This window comes from Cyprinus carpio, chromosome B1 (genome assembly GCF_018340385.1).
Source record: "Cyprinus carpio isolate SPL01 chromosome B1, ASM1834038v1, whole genome shotgun sequence".
Lineage (NCBI taxonomy): Eukaryota > Metazoa > Chordata > Actinopteri > Cypriniformes > Cyprinidae > Cyprinus > Cyprinus carpio.
Window position 1 is genome coordinate 2,168,802 of NC_056597.1, and position 14,341 is coordinate 2,183,142.

At 34.8% G+C, this 14,341-nt stretch overlaps 1 protein-coding gene across 7 annotated transcripts in view; it reads right to left on the bottom strand.

Moving 5' to 3' along the window:
- LOC109092981 (adhesion G protein-coupled receptor L3-like) overlaps window positions 1-14,341 on the bottom strand; it is a 95,392-nt gene that overhangs the window by 44,874 nt on the left and 36,177 nt on the right. For all 7 annotated transcript variants that reach the window (XM_042716200.1, XM_042716199.1, XM_042716198.1 and 4 more), the window contains exons 5-6: window positions 11,360-11,374; window positions 8,071-8,877 (exon numbers count right to left, since the gene is read on the bottom strand). In XM_042716200.1, coding sequence (XP_042572134.1) covers window positions 8,071-8,877; window positions 11,360-11,374 — 822 coding nt within the window. The remainder of the gene's footprint in view (window positions 1-8,070; window positions 8,878-11,359; window positions 11,375-14,341) is intronic.

Below are 14,341 nucleotides of genomic sequence, written 5' to 3' on the forward strand. Positions count from 1 at the left end.
TTATTATGAATTTTGAAACCTAGTAAAATTTCCATTTAAAAAATGATTGAAATTTTATATATGTCTTTGTACTATATGTGTACCTATTACTTAAAATCAGTCATAAGGGTCTTTTTTTAAATACAGCTGAATATATAAGCTTTCCATTGATGTATGGTTTGTTAGGATAGGACAATATTTGGCCGAGAAAAAAACATCTGAAAATCTAGAAATCTTCATATTTGTTTTTTTTTTTGTATGAAGCTGATCTTTACTTAATATCTAAATTAATTTTGGCATAAAAGAAAAATCTATAATTTTGACCAATACAATGTATTGTTGGCTATTGCTACAAATATACCCAACATGACTTATGAATGGTTTTGTGGTCCAGGGTCACATATAAAAAAATATAAAAAAATAAAAAATAATATGGTAACACTTTAGTATAGGGACCAATTTTCACTCTTAACTAGTTGCTTATTAGCATGCCTATTATTAACATATTATCTTATATTAACTTATTATCACTTATAAAGCACATATTCTGCATGACCATTTTCTACATCCCTAACAATTTAACAACTACCTTACTAACTATTAATAAGGAGCAAATTAGGAGTTTGAGGCAAAAGTCAGCAAGGGTGCACTGAACTGTTCATTTTACAAAAGATTTCTATTTCAAATAAATGGTTCTTCTTGACTTTCTATTTATTAAAAAATAGAAGAAGAAAAAAAATCAGTTTCCACAAAAATATTACCTGTTTTCAACATTGAAAATAAGAAATGTTTTTTCAGCACCAAATCAGGGTTTGTTTCCCACAATGATACACACTGCTTTAGCACCAAATCAGGGTTTGTATCCCACAATGATATAGAGTGCTTAATCGGTTTAGTATAAGACGTTGTTAGGTTTAGAAGTATTTAATTCCTGTTTCTTTGCTTAGTTGTATTATAAAATATTTCACACAAAAATATTTGGATGCATTGTGGTTGTTTAATGTGTTCAAACACAACTGGTGTCACTGACACCAATTTGTTAAACGTAATTGTAAAAATGGCTCAGTGACATTAGTTTTCAGAAAAGGTCTAGAATCATTTGTATGCAAATATTTTGTAAATAATGCAGTGACATTCACACATTTTTAAGCGTGACTTCAGTGTCCAAACACTTTTTGTGTCCACTGTTTAACAAAGAGATACGACTCTTAAAAAGAGTGAGTTCAGAAACAAAGAATAAAAAAGAGAGAATTTGTAATCATAAAGATGCAAAAAGCTCAAAAAGAGAGGGAAAATGTAAGCCCAGTCTTCTCTCCTCTTCCTCCTGTTACCAGCAGTATGGTAATAGCAATGTAAGTCCCCTTGGTGGGGTTACCGCTGTAATCCGCACTCTTATCCTCTCAGATCTACATGGTGAGATGCTCTAGGTCAGCAGTCTGTGTAAATGTGTGTGTATGTACAAGTGTGTAAGTATATGTGCGAGCAAGGTTAAAATTAACACTTGCCAAACAGCAACTGTAAGGAAAAAATGGGTGTTGCTAAATAAACTCAGTAAATGTCTAAGGAACTGCAACATAATACATTTTGATTTAAATTAATTGGTCCTTTCAAACAGTTTGTTTGCTTCTTTCATGTCACTATGTGGTCCCTGACATTATGGTGTAGGATAATACATGCACAAAAATGTTCCAATAAATCCATGTGTAGATGATTACAGTTTATTTTGTTTTATTAGTAACAGTGTTTCGTATGTCCCTGTTCAGATTGTTGCAGCCATGATTCAGCTCGTATGAAACATAAAGTCATTTAGAAACCAAAATATGATTTGTATTTAGATCTTGGCTGAATAAGACATTTTAATAAAATGTTTTTTATTAAAAACAACTCTCTTGCATAAGTGTGCTGATCAAATTTTCTTACAGTCAAGTCTCAGATATATTTGCAGTGTATTTTATTCATAACATTTTCATAATTCAGCTATTAAAATATCATTTTGCCCCATCAATCAAATCTTCAAAACACTTCAATTACTCACTTTTAAGTTTAATGAGTCAGTAACTCACAAGACAGACATGTCCAAATGAAATGGTTCTTGGTTCATTGAACTAAAAGAACTGCTCAAACTGATTCAGAAACAAATTCTTTAGACTTGTTTTGTAAAACGGTTCAACTGATTCAGTGAAAAGATCTAAGTCAAAATAACGATTTACTGACAAACCGGACATCAGTAAGAATGAGCGCTGTAAAGAACCTAACCCTCACTGATGTAAATGATGTGAGCTATTCAAATCAATGCTATTCAAGTCTAGTAAAGACCATCTTTTAATTACTTTGTCTTCAGTGGAAAGTTTACAATTAAAGGTTTTATCTACAATGCCTGAAGCGCTGGTTCTCAATTGTTTTGACACAAAGGCCTCCCATTGTCCACAGCAATAATCAAACATCCTGGATAAGGATGACAGAAAAGGATTTAAAAGACTTTTTTATTCTCACCTTCTACATAATAAAATATTTTAAACATTGGCATGGCTAAAATGTATTTTGTTGTTATAATAATGCCCATGGAGTTACGTATTTTATTAATTTACATGTTTTTTCCAGTTCTGGAAATAACACTTTCAAAATAAGGCTGCCTTATATATCTAGTTTTTTGTTTTTTTGTTTTTTTTGAGGGGAAAAAAACATTTGTTAAGATGGGTGAATTAAAATATAATTAATACATATTAATAATTAATAATAAATAAAATATATTTTTTATTTGACACTTTTAAGTCTTCTTAAGGTCTCATTGGAGGTTTGCTGAGGACCCCTTTTTGAAAACAATTTTTTTTATTATTTTCTTTGCATTATAAAAAAAAAAATATATTACAAACAAAATAATGATGTGTCTTCACGTTTTGTGACAGGTGCAGTATCACTATGAGACAGACACCAGCTTGTGTATGATGCTGTGAGTGACTCAATGATCTGTGCTGTTTGTCACAATTTTTCAAGGATAGACAATGTAGTCCTACTCTTATACAGGCAAAAATATAATAATTAAATTAAATATCTAATAAAGACTACAATTATTTTTATGAAAAGAAACTATATGCAAAATACAGTAGCACTTAAGTAGGAAATATTTATGGAGCGGTAAATGTTTCCAACTCTCCCACTACTCGCAAGTGTAGTATTAAGTTAGTTTTGCACCGTGTGCGTGTATACTGTGTGTGTGTGTTCATGTGAGAATGTTTTTGAGCTCTGAAGTGTGTGCATACAAGTGTGAGTGCGAACATCACTCCATTACTGATTGATCTGTGTGTTAAACTCCCTGCTGGCAGATCCAGGTGCATTCTTGTTCCTGCGGATCGGTTTAAATAAAGTTTTCCCTCTGTGCTGAGCTGTAATTGCCAATGGAGAGAGTTTTAACCGTATGTTAGACATTCTCTCATTTAATAAAAGCAGAGAACAGAAGTCTTCACTCCACTAAAGGAGCACGGAGGCTATTCCATTTAAACTATCTGCGGTGCCAATCCTAACATATTACATTAGCATCAGACTTTAAAGCAAACCTGGAGGAAGAGGATTCTGGGTACGAGAGCGAGAGAGTTGAGAGCGTGCTTTAAAGGAAAGCAGATTAAACTGCTATCACCAGTAAGACTTCAAGATGTGTTTAAGTGAGAGATGGTGAGTGTTACATGTGAAACACATGTGTGCATGTTTTTTATTTCCTCAGTGCGAGCATGCTTAACAGAGCAGAACTAATTGTAACCTTTAAAGCTATTTTTTTCTATGGTTCAGAATGGGTGTCTGTGATCTTTGGATGAACAGTTGTGTATTTGAGAGAAAAGATCAAAATAAATGGCCGAAGAATTTCACTGTTGATTCTGATTTGCAGTTCTGTATTGTTTGAGCACCATATTCACCAATAGAACTGTGCAAATCAAGTTAATAATAATGAACGTTAACAATTTGCAAGTCACAATTCCCCATCTTTTTGGTCTGTTCTGATTGTGGAGGTTGCAGCAGACTATTGCAATCTGCATACTTTACTGGATATGTACAGCATTACTCCGCCACTGTGATCCAGACACCTGAATTGGCTCTTTAAAAATGTTGATTATATGCTTGACTGCACAGTTGGTCTGGATATATGCCCAGTTATAACACTCTTCTCCATTATGATGAGTTACTCTTACCATGATTAATAGAAAATGTACACAAAAATCACTTTACTGTTCATTGGTTCATTAAAATCAAAAAGGCCTGTTTACAACAAGATGCAAAGATTATTTATGATAAATATTTTATTTGAATGAATATCTGTTCATTCATCTGCCATCAATTCAACTGATTTTTTTATGAATTATTTTTCATTTCTTTTTTTAAAATAAAGATGGCCGCCCCCAAAAAGATTCACGCTTTTTTATAAAACTATGATTTGGTGGTACTCATATACAATTGTGCTGAGCGACAGTGGATCAAATCAGAACAAATACCTTTGACTTCGTTTCCAAGCATTGGTCTGAACAGGCAAATCACATGTGAAAATCAGACAGTATTTTTGTTTTGTGTTGGTGTTAACAGGCCCATTAGCCAGTGCATTTTGTGGCTGGTCTGAATTATGTGCATAGCAAATAAGCTGAAGGTTTTTCGTGCTGAAATATTTGGCCAGAAAAGCTTGAATTTGCCCCCAAGAGTCACAACAAGAGACCAATAAAAAGAAAAAGAAACCCAGAAGTAGCAAGAGAAAGTCCGAGATTCAAAGAGGAGAGGAAAGCACATAACTGAGCAAATCTAATCTCTTTCAATCTTTTCATCTTCTCTCGTTACTGTTCCTGTAAATCTGAATCCTTCAATGTCCTCCCAGCTGACCTGAATGCCAGAGCTTTCTCAAGCACTTAAACTCTTCCAAGAGAAACATACTTTGTTCAGGGACATGCAGCACACATCTAAAACTTAGGCCCATCATCTATTTATAGTTGATAAAACTACTGTATATCAGCTAATATAACTGTAGTACTCAATACGCTAGCACTCTGACTTGCGCATGAAAATTATAGTTTTAAATTAAATTAGTTATTTTTTTCAGCATAGATTTTCATTTTATGTTGTGCAGACTTAATAATACTAACTAGTAATTATTAATAATACTTACTAACTAACTCCCATTGAAAGTGAAACCATAAGAAATGAATATCCATTCTGCATAAAACAGAGAGAGACATTTTAAAAATCTACTTAAACCAAAGTTCTAAATATGGCGGCTGTAGAACAAGTTCTGCCTTTCAATAAAAATATTTAATTGGCTTATTGTCATTGGCATCTCTTGCTCTTTTGCACTGCATGCGCATGAGTTGTGCAAACCTAAAAAACATATTTTTTTATTTTATTTTTTTGCAGGCTGATTTAAACATTGCTGTCAGTTTTTTATTGTAAAACTGACATATGTTATTGAAATGGCACATCGTTTTTGACATTTCAGTCTTTTCGCTTTTCAGTTTATTGGAGGTGTGCTTGCGTGACTTGAAAATAGCTGCCCTGGGGCATTGACACAATGACTGCAGAGTGAACCAACATGCTACAGCAGCGACTTACAATAATACCAAGTTTCTACAGTTTCAGTGTAGCAACAATAACACTGAAGCAACAATTTGTTGGGAATTAATGGCTAAGACAGCTAAATTTGGTAAGGCACTCAAATTTGGTAAGGCACTTTGTGGCAACAAACCAAAAATAGAGGTCAAAAGATCTCAATTAAAACACCCATGTGACACTGGAGCAGTCCACATAAGCTGTGAATGTTCTACATACAAAAAATAATTTTAAAACATCAATATTGGTTAATTTGTCTTTTTCCCAGTGTTTTTGTTTTTCTTTAAGCCAGTCTAGAATATGTAATTTAAATGTATGTTTTTGATATGGACATATTTTCATTCACACACCTGTACTTCTAAGTTGTTCATTGCATTTTTTATAAGAAACATTTTGTCAGAAAGAAATATTTTTCTTTATAATCATGATCTCTACTTCATCATGATCTCTACTTCATCATGATTGTTAATCTATTAAGAATCGTGCCGTTCTAAATGAGTTAAGTCTTGCAAAAAGTCTCTATTTCTAGAACATTCTCTCCTCTGCTGTATTGACAGAATGTAGTTGTTTTTCTCTTTCCAAGCTGACATACAGACAAAATTAAAAACTAATTAAACCAAGATGAAATGTAATTAAAAGCTGAACTACACAAAGATGGTGTGGTTATAGCAATATTCTCTTTGACATGACCACAAGACAGCATCTGATCTGCATTAGTTTAGGTGGCTAACACTCCCGCTCTAACTCAAGCTTTACAAGATCTTTGATGTGGAGTATGTTAATAAAGAAAATGAATGCAGGCAGGGTTATTAACAAGCACCTACATATATTGCACCTGCAGATGAGGTCTGTATTAAAAGAAAAAAAAAGCTATTTACACCTTTTGATATTTGTTTTGAAAATGAAGAACTAAATTCTGCACAAATCAGTTTGTGGGTTTAGAAACACATAAATATTCAGCGATGAAAAGTGTATTAGTTGTATTTAGTATTTGCTTGTTGTGTGAGCTTTTCTGTAATAAACTGACAGTGCATGTGAGAATCTATTCGCAATTTATTAAGCAAATCTCATACAATATGCTCAATTTGGACCCAGTTAAGAGCAAAGAGATACACTCTGCTTTGTTCTAATGAGAATGTCAGTAGATGCTGGAGATAATAACTGTTAGTTTACACTGTAGATAATGATTAATTCAGCTGCATTTCAGCTGAGCTGGCAAGCTGACTAAAATTGCAATACAATACAGCGTAAGTAGTGTGCCTGAACTCTAAATGTGAAGAAGGAATAAAACAAAGTGAAAAACAACCTGACTAATGGACTGTGATAACCTATACAATAACATTCTCTGAAAATGTAAGTCAGGGGAAAAATCCTGAAGGTCTCTTTTATCATTGACATGAATACTTGTATGAGTGAGCGAAAATGACAGGGCTTTCTAACTCTGTCATTTTAGTTCTTCGAAGTAGATTTGTAACTGACAGTCACAGAGTAGTACAATACTTAAATTCTGACTCTGTGGGCGAGCAATAAATTTCACCCCTGACGTCACAAATACTTAAAGGGGCAGCCCACATAAAAAATATTTACTCACCCTTGCCCCCCAAAAATAAAAAAAATAATGAAAAAAATCCTTGTGCTATATTCCAAGTATCTTAAGTAACTATTTCCCATGTATATTCGACTTTGGTAAGCTCTTAAAAATAATAAACGGTGAACAAATGATCGGTCTGGACATTAAACTACTGTAGATCAGTTGGTTCTCTAAAAACAAACTGCTCGACAGAACTATATGTTCACTGGTCCTGTTCACAAATTCAAAATTCAACAGATTCAGTGGTTGCAGAAGTTCTTGATTAAACAAGTCACTGGAAGGGAACATAGTGTAAGTTTTGGTCTGATCCTGTTCCACAAAAACTATGGTAGTACTTCCAAAGACATGAGATAAACTATAGCATACAAAATGTATGGACTACTTTTATCATGCTTTTACAATTTCTGGTAATTTATCATGAATTCATTGAGTATAAATCATTTTAATGTTAATTTAATGCATTGTTAATTGTTCCTTTAAACACCTTTTTGTTTTTATATACTGTATAGTGTTTAAACATTAAAATCTGGTAGCTATGTGTGTCAGTTTAAACTAATTACTGTACAGTGGCTGTGGCTACAGTAATGAAACCATATTAATCCAAGCAATCAACACAATTATCAATAATTAAGGCTGTTGTCACCAGAAATTGAATCAGAAAAAGTGAACCAGAAAGGAAACTAACTGCAATTGATCTCAAAGCTGTTCTAAGTGAAGTAAAAGGCGATATTGTACAAAACAATCAAACATTCTGAAAAAGCTTGGAGTGCACAAACAACAAATTAGATGTAAAAATATCTAAGATCACAAAATACTGTCACAAATGTAAAAGTATTTTTAAATGTTATTAAATGCTATATGTGGCTCAGTTATCAGTGGATTCAAAATAATACATAATGTACTTGAATTAAAGGGAAACTCACCAAAGCCCAATCTGTTGTCATTGTTCCCAAAGTCGAGAGAATATATGACAACATGGTAGTTGTTCCACACGTACAGCAAATTGTCCCGAGGGTTGTAGTCCACAGCTGCGATATATTGGTAGGAATTTGGGAATGGAATGCTGAGGTGTGTTTCACGGCTCTTCTCTGTGTTGTACATGTAGTCAATTTTATTCCCCAATGCTTCATTATCATCATCTTCGTAAACGCTCTTCACTACATACAGGATTCCGCAGATCATAAAGGCATTAGAGGCTGATCGCTTATCGTATGACGTATCCCATGATCCCTCCACTCGTAGTGTGTATGGGTTGAGCTGACTGACCACAATTCGTCCATTGTTCTGTTCGGTGGCATAAATTACCCACAGTCCATTTTCATCCACTGCCAAATCGATGTCAGATTTCCCACCCCAGCGATACGGCGAGGTGTCGTGGTAGTTAGCGTTAGCAATAATCGCCTCACCACTCTTGATACGAGTTCGCAGGTCGAATTTAACAATGTTGCGTGTACGCTCCTTGTTGAAGAAAAGTGCACCATCGTACACCACAAACCCGGTGCCGTCCACACGATGGGGTAGTTTGTATGTCGTGGTGGGTCGACCCGCAATAAAGTCCTCCTTAGATGAGTACTCAGTCAGTGTATCTGTGCGGTATGGAGTCCAGGGCATATAGTAGATCTTGTTGGATGACTGTAGGGGGTCTTTACACCATGATCCAGACTGGTGGTCTGACTCAAAGAGGTGTTCACTCTGGTACACACCTCTCAATACACCTGGACAAAGAAAGACTAATAGAGGAAGAGGGAGTGAGTTGGAGTCATTCTTTAAATATAATTCAATACATTTTTTCTCTTATCTATTAGCCATACACAGTTATAAAAATAGTAATTAGTTGGAAAAATACATAAAATGCAGTTCACACATACAATGGCCTTTTGTGCTCTCTATTATGAGGAGCATTTTTAATTTCTAAATTAAAATCCATTTTGAGGACACAAAGCCATAAATGTCAGGGTAATACAATTGTCCTGATGTAATGAAGAAAAGTCTATTTAAAAGGAAGAAAATACTCGAAAGAAGTCCTTATTGAGTACTTTAAAGTAATCTTGTCTATAACCTTGTGTATGATGAAGTCATGCGGTGCAACCAAAAAAATCATGTGGTGCAAAAAGTAATGTGGTGTATGCAGAAAGGGGAAATGTGGAATAATGGCTGTTGAAGACTATTGACTTCTTAAAATATCGGATAATTTTATCTTTTTATAACAAGGGAAGATTAGATCAGACTGTAAAATGTCACGTGGTGTGACTTTCCACTCATATGTATGAATTAATAATTTGTGATATTTGTAAACATTTGTACTTTTTATATTGGAATATAATTAATTTTTTCGGAAAATACTGAATATTCGGCAGGCAAGCTTTTTTTTTTTCTTGATTGTTATATAACATGAACATTATAATAATTATTATCATCAGATTGAAATAAAATTTTTTAAAAAGATGTCTCCTTTTCTCTATTGTAAACACTTTTGTATGTCATTGATCCATATTGCACACTAACAACTGCAATGGTCTGCAACCAAAGTTATCAGAAAGCTACATGCTTTGAGCCTGAGAGAGCGAGAGAGACATCTATTAAATCATATCTGATGACTAGTAACCCGATTTATAGTTCATGACTCCTGCAGAATCCCTCAGGAGGTTCTGAAAATCTGTCTCACCGACTTCTCTAACCCTGAGGAAAATTCACACGGTGCGAACATTCACAGTATGTGGGGGGTGGTTAAGAATCATCACCCTATTATTCCTGGTACATTAAATGTGATGACGAAAATAATCATGAGTTATGCCTTATGCAAATCAACTTAAATTTTCTGGGAGTAATTCAAATTACAATTTGAAGCTCTGTGAAAAATCAATGACCAATAAACATAGTTGAGACTGGCTTAAAGTCAGGGTTAGCCACCATCCGTATAGCAGGCTGAGCTGTCATGCATATCTTACAAATGTACAGTTTTGTGATTAAACCCTCTGTGTGTGTGTGTGTGTGTGTGTGTGTGTGTGTGTGTGTGTGTGTGTGTGTGTGTGTGTGTGTGTGTGTGTGTGTGTGTGTGTGTGTCGTTCTCTTTGATTTATAATGATACTCCTGCAAACCATGCAGATATACTTACATGGTCACACACAAACAGAGAAGTGAGCGCACTAACAGTCACACGGAATGCCTGCCACAGTATCGGTCCTTTCCCACCATTCCGTTCCCAGAATGAGGGACATCCTCATGGGAAGTGGGTCTGGTATTTTAACTGTTACTGGATGTTTCCTTTTATTGTTTGAGATGCATTAATTTTCCACAATATGTCTTCATCCCGGAACTTTTCTTGGCCTTTGATAAACTCAAGTTTACTTGTGTTTATTCATTTTTTCTTTTTTACATTACTTTTTTACTTTCAAATCTTTTGGTAGCCTATACAGTACATACTTTTATTTTTGCCATTATGATTCTAAATTCACATTCAAGCATTCAATTCATGGTCATTTGTATGACGCCTTTTACAATGCATTTCTTTTCAAAGCAGCTTTACAGAAAAAAATATGTTTCAAAATTTACAAACAAGAAGCCTGTGGTGACTGTGTTTTGGTATCAGAGAAAAACCTTGAGAAGCTCCTAACTGAATACACAGTTTAATTGACTGCTATTTTTCTGTTATTGTCAATTTAAAATTTGCTTTTAATATGCATGTCATTCTATTCCAAATCAAGGCAAACTGACATAAAAAGCTCCAATTTTAAAATGCCAATTCACAATTTGAGTGTTCTCGCCATTTGATAAATTTGATAACTGTTCATGTGTCATCTCTAGCTATGCAGAAAATTAAGTTATTATGTTAAAGTCTGATGGTCTAGATTCCCCCCAGGCCATTCAAGAGACAAAACATCGCAAGACATCAGTTTCACACTGCCACTTCTTGTGGTCAGCACAATCAGCAGCTTAAGTTTAAACAGTGGCAACACCTCCCTGTTCATCTGATACATGGTAAACCACCAGATACACTGAGACAGATCAAGAGAGAGGAGACAGTGAGAAACAGAGGTTTAATTCAGGGAGTAAAGCCTTGGTCTGAGATCAAGTTTCTCATCCGCATTCCTAATATAAACCATTATGAGCTACTGATCGCCAATCTGTCATTAGTATCAAATAACACCATAACAGCCTGACAGTGAATTACACACTTAAATTACATTAAAGTAATGGAAGTAATGGACCTACCTCTCTGTTCCACTTCTGCATTCACAAAAGGGTGGAAGAAGATAGAAAGAGAGAGAAAGAAAAAACAGATTAATGATGCAATATTAAATACTTCACAGTAATTCAATTCCATATGCATGTAATGCACGTCGTGTCTTAACCCAATCTTGTGAAAGTAGTAAAATGTGCTTCATTTGTATTCTAGAAATTCCATTAACAAAGTGATCATAATTTTTGAAAACAAATGTAGTTTGTCAATGTGATATTAGACTATTAACCAGAAAAATGTATGTATAAAAACAAACTTGAGACAGAATACAAAAAAGAGAAAGAAATAGGGTTTGTTTCACAAAAATTGTTCATGTTCCTTGAGCATTGTGATTTAGATAAAGACCAGCTTCCTTGGCCAGCCTTCTTGACTAATGGATAAAATACACAGATTTAATGTTTACCATTATTTATTCACTTATTTCGTATAAGATATATGGTTAACGCCAGTTTGGTTATACACCAATATTACAGCTGTTGTTTTTTTTTTTCTTTTCATTTATATATTAAAAATTGTAGCCTGACACAATGTCATTGTGAGTTAGGGGCAAAAAAAAAAGTTTTAAAAACAAATAGTATTTTTGCAATTACATTTGTGACGGTAGTAATGTGACAATTACACAGTTCAAATGATCTGTTTCTCACTTTTATTTACCGCAGTTTAAATATCATATTAGTTTTAATTTTGTATGTTTCTATCTTTGCAAACATTTCTATTTACATACACTTTTATACTTATTTTAAATATTATGCAACCAGCAGTGGAAGACTAAAATAATTTCATTGTACTTATGCAATGACAATAAGAGCTTGACTCGCCTTGAAAAAAATTACATTCTAGACAGTTGCTACAATTTATGTTCCTTTGTGTGTGTGTGTGTGTGTGTGTGTAATTCTCCATGAAATATGCATGAGGATGAACTGTTAATGTATCACTCAATAGAGAGAGACTGTGTGAATGAGGTTCCAGGAGATCTGATTTAGAAGCAATCATGTCTCCCACACACACACCTAGTCGAGTTTCAGTCACATTGTAAAAGGATCAATAACAGATAGTCATTGGCTGTCAGTTATAATGTATAAAAAAGTGATGCGTCTAGGCCCACTGGGAGGTTACGACTTCCTATACTAGTACCCTATCCATCACAACTGACAGGCCGATGTGGGTGATGCTACAGATTTCTACTGTATGTTTACCAAAATCATTTGTTCCCTATTGTGACAGACATCTGAGTGAAACAGATTATCAAAAAAAAAAAAAATTAGGTCAGGGACATGGTTCTTTCCATCGTTTGTTGATTAGATGGTGGCAGATCTGAATGCAAGCTTGCATCAATTGTAAGTAAGGGGTGGGATTTAAGCGGACTAAATGATTGGAGAAGTCCAACATTCGTCATCAGAAAGAAATATGCTGTTTCACTGGAAGACTGACATTTTGATTAAAGAATTAAGAAAAAAGGAAAAATGAAATACATGCACAGATAAATTGTGCACAAAAATATCAATAATATGCATTTAGAAAAATAGATTTCCATTTCATGCCAACATCAAACAGAACTGCAAAAATATTGATTGTTTCCAAACAGGTTTCCAAAAGACTCCCAGTCAGTCACTGGTCAGTCAAACAGTCCCTCCTCAAATTTGGATATTCAAGCTGTTGGTTGTGAAATTGTTTCTATTGTATGGTGGTAAGTAGATATAAATAGATAAATAGATGCAAGATTCCTAGACTGTAGTTTAAAAACTACTTCATTCCCTTCATAAAGACAGTAGTTAAACACACAGATCTCAGGAGCAGGTACTATGTATCTACAGTATATGAGTTGAAGTTTTTTAAGTGTGTAGGTAAAACAGTCGTCCCATATTGAGGCCAAAGCAGAAAGGTTGACTGGAGTTTTGCCAACTCCTCCATCACAGGGGAGAAGAGAAAGCCAGAAAAACCTCAAGAAAACATTTGGAACATGTTCCCATGGGTTTCTAAGGCTGAAGTAATTAAATTACCTGCCTATGTGTGTGCATGTGAGACTGTTCGTGTGCGTGTCCGTACGTATGATGGACCTCCCCACTAATTAGTGGGCCTGTGGAAAAAAAATGTTTTAGGCCTTTTTTTGACCAGATGGTCACAAACACAGATGTATGCACTTATGAGCACTCACACACACACTTCATGACCCCTATGCGCAGGACAATTTATGGTCAAAAGGTCAAAAAGGACTGTGTGTGCATCCTGCCTGTGTGTCCTTTGTGTCATTTAGCTCTGTGCGAGAAATTCCACCATGTCTCTGCTATTCCACCCATTTGTGAATCAGTATGAGTGTGTATGTGAATGTGAGACAAAGTGTGTAAGTGTATTCAGGCTTTTCCTGCTGCCAGTGCCGCAGTCATACGATACTGATTTATCGTCACCGTTGCCATGGCCACACCAGATTGGAACACCAACCCCACAGAAACCGTGAGAACTTGAAACCACATCGCTCAACCCTCGGATGATTGACAGGCTCTTTTCCCGTGAGTCATGGCAAGGGATGAGGTCGGACTACAGCGGATAAATGCAACAGAAGTACATTCATATGCATTTTTCTGTCAGGTACAAGTTCATATTTGGTGACAGATCTGATTTAGGTGCCAGGTAGCAATCACTGTTTCTAATCAGTTTGATATGAAAATTTGACAGTGACTCAGTGAATAAAAACCTGAACTAATGGAGTCATTATTATGGTCTTGAGGCTCTTTGTCTGAATAGATGTGAGTGCACTTGTTTTTCTGTACTTGTGAGGGCCATATTTTAGAAAATGCCCCTGTCTTGAGTGTTTAAGCCCCTTCGAAATTATTTGTGGTGTAATGTTTATTATTAAAGTCCATTACCACAGTTTCATTAAAAAAAGCACAGAAAGAACACCAAAAACTGAAGGTACAATAAGGCACTAACGAAGTACTGAGGACCAGGCAAAAAAA